General features: G+C 45.2%; 2 protein-coding genes across 3 annotated transcripts in view; both read right to left on the bottom strand.

The window, feature by feature from the left end:
• Positions 1-3,061: 3,061 nt before the first annotated feature.
• Positions 3,062-9,176, bottom strand: LOC133442612 (zinc finger protein 501-like). Its single transcript, XM_061720619.1, has 7 exons — positions 9,169-9,176; positions 7,958-7,973; positions 7,836-7,883; positions 7,578-7,593; positions 7,141-7,462; positions 3,697-4,552; positions 3,062-3,151 (listed from the first exon to the last, which is right to left on the bottom strand). The coding sequence occupies exons 1-7, from the start codon at positions 9,174-9,176 to the stop codon at positions 3,062-3,064; spliced, it is 1,356 nt and encodes a 451-aa protein (XP_061576603.1).
• Positions 9,177-9,252: 76 nt separating this feature from the next.
• LOC133442479 (cyclin-dependent kinase inhibitor 1C-like) overlaps positions 9,253-12,563 on the bottom strand; it is a 29,728-nt gene continuing 26,417 nt past the window's right edge. The window contains exons 4-5 of one of the 2 annotated variants that reach the window (XM_061720487.1): positions 11,446-11,515; positions 9,253-9,603 (exon numbers count right to left, since the gene is read on the bottom strand). In XM_061720487.1, the coding sequence (XP_061576471.1) occupies positions 9,461-9,603; positions 11,446-11,515 (213 nt within the window). In that variant the 3' untranslated portion in view covers positions 9,253-9,460. Of the gene's footprint in view, positions 9,604-10,225; positions 10,420-11,445; positions 11,516-12,563 lie in introns of those variants that run through there. The other variant, XM_061720488.1, reaches the window with a different exon arrangement.

Here is a 12,563-nt window from a genome sequence, read left to right as displayed (position 1 = left end):
TCACTATCTCTTTTTCCCATTACATGCAAAGTGCCATTTAATCAGGGCCGTCTTTTATTGGGTATAGCTATATATATATATATATACCGCCACACCTCGGCTTCATTTGTTTCTTTAACACATTTATGGAATTACTATTTGTATTGATTATTTTATTACTTAATACATATAGAATAACTACAAATGCAACTCAGAACATGATTGATTTCACTAGTTATTTTACACTGCAAAAACTCAAAATCTTAACAAGAATATTTGTCTTATTTCTAGTTCAAATGTCTCATTTTAGTAAAAAAATCTCATTACATTTAAGACAAGACTCAAAAACAACAATTTTCACCTGTTTCAAGTAGATTTCCACTTAAAATAAGTAGAAAAATCTGCCAGTGGAACAAGATGTTTTTGCTTGTAATAAGAAGATAAATCTTGTTCCACTGGCAGATTTTTCTACTTATTTCAAGTGAAAATTTACTTGAAACAGGTGAAAATGTTCAAATAAGTTATTTTTCTGGTAATGACTCTTGTTTTAAGTGTAATGAGATTTTTTTACTAAAAATGAGACATTTTAACTAGAAATAAGACACATATTCCTGGTTTTTGCAGTGTATTATGTAAATAATACAGTTTGCAAGTACAGTTAACTTAATTGTGTTAAGTTTACTTTTATCAAAATTAATTTAACTTTAAAAAGAAAAAAAAAGAAAAAATGGGAAAAAAGAAAGGAGAAAAGTGAAAAAAAATAAAAAAAGGAAAAAAAAACAAATTAAGTTGACTTTACTTGCAAATGAATTTTTTCTACTTATTTCAAGTAAAAATTTACTTGAAACAGGTGAAAATGGTCAAATAACAAGATATTTTTCTGGTAATGACTCTTGTTTTAAGTGTTATGAGATGTTTTGGCTAAAAATGAGACATTTTAACTAGAAATAAGACAAATATTCCTGGTAAGATGTAGAGTTTTTGCAGTGAGTGAGACTGCGTTGTAAAAAGTTCCAGTTTTCTTGACCACACAGATCAGCTACATAAACTTCTGTGATGAGTATTTGCTGGACGTGTTGATGATACTCTAGTTCAGGGGTCGGCAATACAAAATGTTTTAGATCCATATTGGACCAAAAACACAAAAAACTAATATTTCTGGAGCCGCAAAAAATGAAAAGTCTTGTATCAGAATTAGAATGAAGAAACACATGCTGCATGTTTCTATATTAGTTATTAATTATTAGTTTCTATATTAGTTAGAACTGGGGGGAGATTTATTTTTCATTATGCACTTCGAGAAAAAAGTTGAAATGTCGAGAAAAAAAGTCGAAATGTCGAGATCAATGTTGAAGTACAATCTTGAGATAAAAGTCGAAATGTCGAGAAAAAAGTCAAAATTTCGAGAAAAAAAGTCAAAATTTCGAGATTAAAAAAGGAAAAGAAAAAAGAAAAAAAAGAGAAAAAGGGAAAAAATAATACAAAAAGAAGAAAAAAAGGAAAAAAAAGTCAAACATTTTTAAAAATAGCTCCAGGAGCCACTAGGGCGGCGCTAAAGAGCCGCGGGTTCTGATCCCTGATCTAGTTCATGTGACTCGTAACCTTAGGGTACCTTAGTAAGACTGAACTGACGCCACTGAGTTTCTGGTGATTTCACCCCCTCTCTCTCTCTCTGTTCCAGGATCCCTCTCTCTCTCTCTCTCTCTCTGTTCCAGGATCTCTCTCTCTCTCTCTCTCTGTTCCAGGATCCCCCTCTCATTCCACTCTCATCCTGCCTCCCTCACTTTCTCCTGTAGCTTCTCTTTCTATTTCATACCTGTTACATTAGAATATGTTTAAAAGTTAATTTATTTCAATAATTCAACTAGAATATATATATATATATAAATATATATATATATTTTTTTTTCCTGCTGCTGCCAGGACCAGACGGTACCCGGTACCTTCATGGTACCAGGACCAGGCGGTACCCGGTACCTTCATGGTACCAGGACCAGACGGTACCCGGTACCTTCGTGGTACCGGGTACCGTCTGGTCCCGGTACCTTCATGGTACCAGGACCAGACGGTACCCGGTACCTTCATGGTACCAGGACCAGACGGTACCCGGTACCTTCATGGTACCAGGACCAGACGGTACCCGGTACCTTCATGGTACCAGGACCAGACGGTACCCGGTACCTTCATGGTACCAGGACCAGACGGTACCCGGTACCTTCATGGTACCAGGACCAGACGGTACCCGGTACCTTCATGGTACCGGGACCAGACGGTACCCGGTACCTTCATGGTACCGGGACCAGACGGTACCCGGTACCTTCATGGTACCGGGACCAGACGGTACCCGGTACCTTCATGGTACCGGGACCAGACGGTACCCGGTACCTTCATGGTACCGGGACCAGACGGTACCCGGTACCTTCAGGGTACCAGGACCAGACGGTACCCGGTACCTTCAGGGTACCAGGACCAGACGGTACCCGGTACCTTCATGGTACCAGGACCAGACGGTACCTTCATGGTACCAGGACCAGACGGTACCCGGTACCTTCATGGTACCAGGACCAGACGGTACCCGGTACCTTCATGGTACCAGGACCAGACGGTACCCGGTACCTTCATGGTACCGGGACCAGACGGTACCCGGTACCTTCATGGTACCAGGACCAGACGGTACCCGGTACCTTCATGGTACCAGGACCAGACGGTACCTTCATGGTACCAGGACCAGACGGTACCCGGTACCTTCATGGTACCAGGACCAGACGGTACCCGGTACCTTCATGGTACCAGGACCAGACGGTACCCGGTACCTTCATGGTACCAGGACCAGACGGTACCCGGTACCTTCATGGTACCAGGACCAGACGGTACCCGGTGCCTTCATGGTACCAGGACCAGACGGGGGAATCTGGTACCAGAACATCTAGAGTTAGGACTAAGATCAAAACCAGTGTTCTGTTAAACAAAGATATTCCAGATTCTGGAACAAAGTCAGACACTAGAGACGTTTACAGCCGGACTTTATTACAAACATTTCTGACAAACTAACAACTTTACAGGTTAGTCCGGTCAGTCGGTCTTAGTCTTGGTCTTTAGTCTGAAGATCCGGCTGCTCCACCTTCACCTTCATCTTCATCAGGACAAACTCCCCGAGTCTTGAGTCGTCCAGCTGAAACATCCACGTCCAGTCAGTTTGGTTCGTCTGTCTCTACGTTTGAAGTCAGTGTTTTATTCGTCTGTGTCTCTAAAGTCAGTGTTTTATTCGTCTGTGTCTCTAAATTCAGTGTTTTATTCGTCTGTGTCTCTAAATTCAGTGTTTTATTCGTCTGTGTCTCTCTATTTCGTGTCAGTGTTTTATTCGTCTGTGTGTCTAAATTCAGTGTTTTATTCGTCTGTGTCTCTAAGTGTGAAGTCGGTGTGTCTCTAATAAAGGAATATCATCATATTATTAGTCTGTGTCTTATATTCCGGTTCTGGTTGAAGTTGATTTCTCCGTCTGTCTCTCGTCTCCTCTAGGTGGCGTAGTCGGCCGTCCAGGACAGGACGTCCTTGGTCTTGCTGGCGCCGGACTCCAGCGCTCCCGGGGCGTCCCCAAGCGCTCCCGGGGCGTCCCCAAGCGCTCCCGGGGCGTCCCCCAGACCCGCCGGGCCCAGGCCGCCCCCAAGCGTGTCCGGGCCGCCCTCCAGACCCGCCGGGCCCGGGCCGCCCCCCAACGAGCTGCCCTCCAGGCCTGGGCCGCCCCCCAGTCCCCCCTCCGGGCCGTCCTCCGGGCCGTCCCCCGGGCCGTCCCCCGGGCCGTCCCCCGGGCCGTCCCCCAGCGGGCCGTCCCCCAGCGGGCCGTCCTCCGGCCCCCCCCCCCGGGCCGCCACAGCGGTGCTTCTTGAGCTGGCGGGAGTCGGAGAAGCCGAGCTGGCAGCGGCGGCAGCCGTACAGCTTGACGCCCGTGTGGATCTGCATGTGCGACTTGAGCTGGTTGGACTGGCGGAAGCGGCGGCTGCAGACGCTGCACTGGTACGGCTTCTCGCCCGTGTGCACCAGCTGGTGCCGGTGGTAGTTCTGCGGCCGACGGAACTCCTTGCCGCAGGTCTGGCAGCGGTACGGCTTCTCGCCCGAGTGCAGCAGCTCGTGCTGCTTCAGCTGCGACGCCAGCAGGAAGGCTTTGCCGCAGACGCCGCAGGCGTGCGGCCGCTCGCCGCCGTGCAGCCGCCGGTGGCTCAGCAGCAGGTGCCGCTGCGTGAAGCTCTTGCCGCAGGCGTCGCAGGAGAAGCGCTGGTCCTGGTCGTGGATCTTCTCGTGCGTCTTCAGCGCGCTGCCGCTGCTGAAGGTCTTGGGGCAGGACTTGCAGGCGAACGGCTTGGCGGCGGCTGCGCCGCGGCGCCGGCCCGCCGCGCGGCCCGCCCCCCGCCGGTCCGGGCTGCAGTGGGCCAGCTGCTGGTGCTTCTGCAGCTGGCAGTTGTAGAAGAACGTCTTCCCACACAGGTCGCACATGAACGGCTTCTCCACGCCGTGGACCAACATGTGGTTCTTCAGCGCCCACGTCCCCGAGAAACCCTCGCCACACTGGTCGCACCTGAGGAGGAGAGGAGGAGGGGAGGAGGAGGAGGGGAGAGAAGAGAAGAGAAGAGAAGAGAAGTTTTAGTCCAGAGGAGGTTCAGGTTCAGGTTCAGGTTTAGTCTTTGGGTGGAGCTATCATTTTAGTTTCTTATAAATAACAATGGGAAGGACCTTCTTACAGCTAATTATCGTTATGGTCACATGACCTGCTTTTTTGTCTCGTTTTCCTGATACAGGTATTTATATTACTTGCGTATAAAGATAAAGACCTGATAGAGCCTTATGTTCCTGGCAGAGCTCTCCGTTCTCAGAGTGCAGGTTTACTCGTAGTTCCTAGAGTATCTAAATGTAGATTTGGAGGGCGGGCGTTCTGCTATCAGGCACCATTACTATGGAACCAACTTCCAATCTGGGTTAAGGAGGCTGACACCACCTCCACCTTTAAAACTAAACTTAAAACCTTTCTGTTTAGTAAAGCCTATAGTTAGTGTTTAGTAAACCTCTAGCTGGTGTTGGTAAATCTCTAGGTAGTGTAAACTCTAGTGTGTTAGAGTCAGTAGTCATAGTTGCAGCTATAGAACAAGACTATAATAGTTAGTCTCAAATATAGCTTGGTGGTAGATATGCTGCTATAGGCTTATGCTACAGGGGGCACCGACATGATCCAAAACGTACGAAAAAACGTACGAAAAAACGTACGAAAAAATGTACGAATAAATGTACAAAAAACGTACGAAAAAACGTACGAAAAAATTAACGAAAAAACGTACGAAAAAACGTACGAAAAAAACGTACGAAAAAACGTACGAAAAAACGTACGAAAAAACATACGAAAAAATGTACGAAAAAACGTACGAAAAAACGCACGAAAAAACGTACGAAAAAAAACGTACGAAAGAAACGTATGAAAAAACGTACGAAGAAAAAACGTACAAAAAAAAACGTACGAAAAAACATACGAAAGAAACGTATGAAAAAAAAACGTACGAAAAAACGTACGAAAAAACATACGAAAAAATGTACGAAAAAACGTACGAAAAAACGCACGAAAAAACGTACGAAAAAAAACGTACGAAAGAAACGTATGAAAAAACGTACGAAAAAACGTACGAAGAAAAAACGTACAAAAAAAAACGTACGAAAAAACATACGAAAGAAACGTATGAAAAAAAAACGTACGACAAAACGTACGAAAAAACGTACGAAAAAACGCATGTTATCAGGCACCATTACTATGGAACCAACTTCCAATCTGGGTTAAGGAGGCTGACACCACCTCCACCTTTAAAACTAAACTTAAAACCTTTCTGTTTAGTAAAGCCTATAGTTAGTGTTTAGTAAACCTCTAGCTGGTGTTGGTAAATCTCTAGGTAGTGTAAACTCTAGTGTGTTAGAGTCAGTAGTCATAGTTGCAGCTATAGAACAAGACTATAATAGTTAGTCTCAAATATAGCTTGGTGGTAGATATGCTGCTATAGGCCTATGCTGCAGGGGGCACCGACATGATCCAAAACGTACGAAAAAACGTACGAAAAAACGTACGAAAAAATGTACGAAAAAAACGTATGAAAAAATTTACGAAAAAACGCAAGAAAAATCGTACGAAAAAACGCAGGAAAAAACGTACGAAAAAAAATACGAAAAAACGTACGAAAAAACGTACGAAAAAAAATGTATGAAAAAACGTACGAAAAAACGCACGAAAAAACGTAGGGAAAAACGTACGAAAAAAACGTACGAAAAAACGTACGACAAAACGTACGAAAAAACCGACGAAAAATCGTACGAAAAAAAACGTATGACAAAACGTACGAAAAAACGTACGAAAAATCGTACGAAAAAACGAAGAAAATGTAGAGAAAAAGTCCAAATTTAGTAGGGGGGGGGGGGGGTAATGAAATAATGTCTTTACCACCTTACACTTATAGAACAAGACTATAATAGTTAGTGTTTAGTAAAGCCTATAGTTAGTGTTTAGTAAACCTCTAGCTGGTGTTGGTAAATCTCTAGGTAGTGTAAACTCTAGTGTGTTAGAGTCAGTAGTCATAGTTGCAGCTATAGAACAAGACTATAATAGTTAGTCTCAAATATAGTTTGGTGGTAGATATGCTGCTATAGGCTTATGCTGCAGGGGGGACAGACATGATCCACTGGACGGTGCCTCTCACCATTCTTCTCCTCTCCTCTTCCCTTCCTCTCTTCTTCCATTTTTATTTATTATAAATGTCTCATAGCTATCATTTTTGTCCATCGTTCCTGTAGTTTCTTGTGCCGGCCCCCCTTTTTTCTCTTTTGTGCATGTTTGCAGGCCGGAGCCTCGGGAGCTGCGTTCTGTACCTGCGGTCCCCCTCCCCCCTCTCTGGTCATTCCGTTGCTGCTTCCACCTGCCTGCGTGGATGTCTGCTGCTGCTGCTGCTTCCACCTGCCTACGTGGATATCTGCTGTTGCTTGCTGATTGCCCCCCCCCGTTGTGCAGGTGATTAAGGTTTATTAACAACCATATTTAGTCCTAGTTTAGTTGATTATAGCGTTATGAGGACGTACCTGAAGGGCTTGTCCCCGTTGTGCAGGGTTAGCATTAGCGTTAGCAGCGCTAGGACTCACCTGAAGGGCTTGTCCCCGTTGTGCAGGTGCAGGTGTCTCTGCAGGTTGTACTTGAGGCCGAAGCCGAGGCCGCAGACGTGGCAGGTGAAGGGTTTTTTCCCAGAATGCACCACCTGGTGCTGCAGCAGCCCCCACCCGGCACTTGAAGGCCTTGCCGCAGACGCTGCACGGGTGCGGCCCGCTCGTCCGAGTGCGAGCGCCGGTGCGCCCGCAGGTTGCTGGCGGTGGAGAAGCGTTTCCCGCAGAGCGGGCAGGGGAACGGCCGCGCCCCGGTGTGGACGGTCTGGTGCTCCCCGCAGGCTCTTCCTGCGCAGGAAAACCCCTTACCGCCACAGGTCGCACATGAACGGCTTCACCTGCAGAAACAAAAAACATCAGCACAGGTCGCACATGAACGGCTTCACCTGCAGAAACAAAAACACATCAGCACAGGTCGCACATGAACGGCTTCACCTGCAGAAACAAAAAACATCAGCACAGGTCGCACATGAACGGCTTCACCTGCAGAAAACAAAAAACATCAGCACAGGTCGCACATGAACGGCTTCACCTGCAGAAACAAAAAACATCAGCACAGGTCGCACATGAACGGCTTCACCTGCAGAAACAAAAACATCAGCACAGGTCGTCGCACATGAACGGCTTCACCTGCAGAAACAAAAACATCAGCACAGGTCGCACATGAACGGCTTCACCTGCAGAAACAAAAACATCAGCAACAGGTCGCACATGAACGGCTTCACCTGCAGAAACAAAAACATCAGTCGCACATGAACGGCTTCACCTGCAGAAACAAAAACATCAGCACAGGTCGCACATGAACGGCTTCACACCTGCAGAAACAAAAACATCAGCACAGGTCGCACATGAACGGCTTCACCTGCAGAAACAAAAAACATCAGCACAGGTCGCACATGAACGGCTTCACCTGCAGAAACAAAAACATCAGCACAGGTCGCACATGAACGGCTTCACCTGCAGAAACAAAAAACATCAGTCGCACATGAACGGCTTCACCTGCAGAAACAAAAACATCAGCACAGGTCGCACATGAACGGCTTCACCTGCAGAAACAAAAACATCAGCACAGGTCGCACATGAACGGCTTCACCTGCAGAAACAAACCGTACGGGAGTTTTACAGTCGTTTACATGGGAACTTTAATTCCTCTTTAATTCAGAACTCAAATTAAATCCCATTTAAAATGAGTAAAAATGACCGTGTAATTCTGAATGAAAATGGCCACTCTGGAATTAAACTTAATTCCAAAGTAAGTGGCTGGTTTATTCCCATTTTAAATCCCAATAGAATAATTCCGCGATCATGTATAAACTCATTCAAAAATAAAAATTAATACATAAAAGAAAAAAGGAAAAGAAAAAAGAGAATAAAAGAAAAAAGAAATACAAATAAAAAACATTGTTTAAATTAAAAATAAAATAAAAACAAAATACATTTATAAATAAGAGAAAAAAGAGAAAAAAAAAATTTATTAAAAAAGAAAAGAAAAATTAAAAGAAAAGAAAAAAAGAAAAATTAAATAAAATTAATAAATAAAAGAAAAAAGGAAAAGAAAAAAAGAGAAGAAAAAAGAAATACAAATGAAAAACATTTTTTAAATAAAAAATAAAATTGGACTAAAAGAAAAAAGAAATACAAATAAAAAACATTGTTTAAATTAAAAATAAAATAAAAACAAAATACATTTATAAATAAAAGAGAAAAAAGAGAACAAAAAATAATTAAAAAAGAATAGAAAAATTAAAAGAAAATAAAAAAAATTAAATTAAAATTAATAAATAAAAAAAAAGAAATAAAAAAAAGAAAAAAAAAAGTATTTTTGCGCTGCTCGTTCCCCTTGCCCGTCTGTTGCCATGACGGGCAAGGGAACGCCGATTTTTAAATCTGAATAGAATAATTCCACGATAAGTTTAATTGGGAACGCGGTCATTTTTCCTCATTTTAAATGGGATTTAATTTTGATTGTGAATTAAAGAGGAATTCAACTTCCCATGACTGTCCCCTCACCTGTGCATTGCGACAGCTGGTGGTAGCGCAGCGCGGCGGCCGAGGTGAAGCTGCGGCTGCAGGAGCTTGCAGGGCAGCGCGGCGAGTCCTGCAGCCGGGTGCGTCTGCTGGTGCAGCCGCAGCTGCCGCGGCTGCAGGAACTTGCGGCTGCAGCGGTCGCAGGGGCAGCAGCCGGTCCGGGTCCCCGTTCCCGCGTCTCCTGCAGCCGGTGCACCAGCTGGTGGCGCTGCAAGCGACGCCTGCCGGTAGAAACCCTTATCGCAGGAGCTGCAGGGGAACGGCTTCTGGTGGCTCAGAGAGTGTTTGGAGAGCTGGTGCTTCTGGTGGAATCCCTTCTGGCACAGCGAGCAGAAGAACCTCTTCTCCTTGTAGAGCTGCCCTCCTCCTGCTGCGCTCCTGCTCCTTCTGCTGCTCCCTGCTGCTCCGAGCTCAGTCCTGCAGGAACAAGAACGTTAGGAGGTTAGAAGAACCTCTTTTCCTGCTCCTTCTGCTGCTCCTGCTGCTCCCAGCTCAGTCCTGCAGGAACAAGAACGTTAGGAGGTTAGAAGAACCTCTTTTCCTGCTCCTTCTGCTGCTCCTGCCTGCTGCTCCGAGCTCAGTCCTGCAGGAACAAGAACGTTAGGAGGTTAGAAGAACCTCTTTTCCTGCTCCTTCTGCTGCTCCTGCTGCTCCGAGCTCAGTCCTGCAGGAACAAGAACGTTAGGAGGTTAGAAGAACCTCTTTTCCTGCTCCTTCTGCTGCTCCTGCTGCTCCCAGCTCAGTCCTGCAGGAACAAGAACGTTAGGAGGTTAGAATAACCTCTTTTCCTGCTCCTTCTGCTGCTCCTGCTGCTCCCAGCTCAGTCCTGCAGGAACAAGAACGTTAGGAGGTTAGAAGAACCTCTTTTCCTGCTCCTTCTGCTGCTCCTGCTGCTCCCAGCTCAGTCCTGCAGGAACAAGAACGTTAGGAGGTTAGAAGAACCTCTTTTCCTGCTCCTTCTGCTGCTCCTGCTGCGTCCGAGCTCAGTCCTGCAGGAACAAGAACGTTAGGAGGTTAGAAGAACCTCTTTTCCTGCTCCTTCTGCTGCTCCTGCTGCTCCCAGCTCAGTCCTGCAGGAAACAAGAACGTTAGGAGGTTAGAAGAACCTCTTTTCCTGCTCCTTCTGCTGCTCCTGCTGCTCCGAGCTCAGTCCTGCAGGAACAAGAACGTTAGGAGGTTAGAAGAACCTCTTTTCCTGCTCCTTCTGCTGCTCCTGCTGCTCCGAGCTCAGTCCTGCAGGAACAAGAACGTTAGGAGGTTAGAAGAACCTCTTTTCCTGCTCCTTCTGCTGCTCCTGCTGCTCCCAGCTCAGTCCTGCAGGATAAAGGAGGTTAGAACAACCTCTTCTCCTCCTCCTGCTCCTGTTTTTTTTTTTAATGTTGAGAGAAAAAGTCGGAATGTCGAGAAAAAAGTAAAAATTCCGTGAATAAAGTTTAAATTGTTGAGAAAAAAAGTCGAAAATTTAAAAAAAAAGTTGAAATGTCGAGATTAAAAAGGAAAGGAAGAAAGAAGAAAAAAGAGAAAAAAATGAAAAAATAAGAAAAAAAGTCAAAATTTTGAGAAAAAAAGTTGAAATGTCGAAAACGCACAAAAAACCGCACGCATGAAAAAACGCACGCACGCATGAAAAAACGCAAGCACGCATGAAAAAATGCACGCATTGAAAAACGCATGCACGCACAAAAAAGACGTACGCACGCACGAAAAAACACACGTGCGCACGAAAAAACGCAAGCATGCACGCATGAAAAAACGCATGCACACATGAAAAAAAAGCATGCACGGATGAAAAAAACGCATGCACACATGAAAAAAAAGCATGCACGGATGAAAAAAACGCATGCACGAAAAAAACGCACGCACGAAAAAACGCACGCACGGATGAAGAAACGCTGAACTGGTTTTACCTGAACTGGTTTTACCTGAACTGGTTTTACCTGAACTGGTTTTACCTGAACTGGTTTTACCTGAACTGGTTTTACTGGTTTTACTGGTTTTAACCTGAACTGGTTTTACTGGTTTTACCTGTTTGAACTGGTTTTACTGGTTTTACCTGTCTGAACTGGTTTTACTGGTTTTACCTGTTTGAACTGGTTTTACTGGTTTTACCTGTTTGAACTGGTTTTACCTGAACTGGTTTTACCTGAACTGGTTTTACCTGTTTGAACTGGTTTTACTGGTTTTACCTGTCTGAACTGGTTTTACCTGAACTGGTTTTACCTGAACTGGTTTTACCTGAACTGGTTTTACTGGTTTTACCTGTCTGACTGTCAGCGATGATCTGACTCCCACAATCCTCCTCTTCCGTTTCCATGGCGACGTCTCCGGCCTGGAAGAGACGAGACGGCTGTGTCATTGATACGGTTGTTTATCGATCAGCTGCGTTACTGATCAGGTTGAGCTGATCACTGATCACTTGATCTGATCACCTGATCACTGATCACCTGATCACTGATCACCTGATCACTGATCACTGATCACCTGATCACTGATCACCTGATCTGATCCACTAATCACTGATCACCTGATCACTTGATCACTGATCCACTGATCACCTGATCACTGATCACTGATCACCTGATCTGATCACTGATCACCTGATCACTGATCACCTGATCACTGATCACCTGATCTGATCACCTGATCACTGATCACTGATCACTGATCACCTGATCAACTGATCACCTGATCTGATCACCTGATCACTGATCACTGATCACTGATCACCTGATCTGATCACTGATCACTGATCACCTGATCTGATCACTGATCACCTGATCCACTGATCACCTGATCACTGATCACTGATCACCTGATCTGATCACTGATCACTGATCACTGATCACTGATCACCTGATCCTCTGATCACCTGATCACTGATCACCTGATCACTGATCACCTGATCACCTGATCACCTGATCACCTGATCACTGATCACTGATCACCTGATCCACTGATCACCTGATCACTGATCACCTGATCACTGATCACCTGATCACCTGATCACCTGATCACCTGATCACTGATCACCTGATCACCTGATCTGATCACCTGATCTGATCACCTGATCACCTGATCCACTGATCACCTGATCACTGATCCCCTGATCCACTGATCACCTGATCACTGATCACTAATCACTGATCCACTGATCACCTGATCACTGATCCCCTGATCCACTGATCACCTGATCACTGATCCACTGATCACTGATCCCCTGATCACTAATCACTGATCCACTGATCACCTGATCACCTGATCACTGATCACTGATCCCCCTGATCACTAATCACTGATCCACTGATCACCTGATCACTGATCCCCTGATCCACTGATCACCTGATCACTGATCCCCTGATCCACTGATCACCTGATCA

Source organism: Cololabis saira, chromosome 4, assembly GCF_033807715.1.
Source record: "Cololabis saira isolate AMF1-May2022 chromosome 4, fColSai1.1, whole genome shotgun sequence".
NCBI classification, from domain to species: domain Eukaryota; kingdom Metazoa; phylum Chordata; class Actinopteri; order Beloniformes; family Belonidae; genus Cololabis; species Cololabis saira.
The sequence above is the reverse complement of the archived record's forward strand: the minus strand, read 5'-3'. Positions and strand labels throughout refer to the sequence as shown.

Excerpts from the sequence above, each read along its gene's own strand:
- LOC133442612 (XM_061720619.1), bottom strand. Across the intron at positions 4,553-7,140 it reads AACGGGGACAAGCCCTTCAG|GTGCGACCAGTGTGGCGAGG; the intron begins GTGAGTCCTAGC and ends TCTCCTCCTCAG. Across the intron at positions 3,152-3,696 it reads CCAGGCCTGGAGGGCAGCTC|CTGGACGACTCAAGACTCGG; the intron begins GTTGGGGGGCGG and ends TGGATGTTTCAG.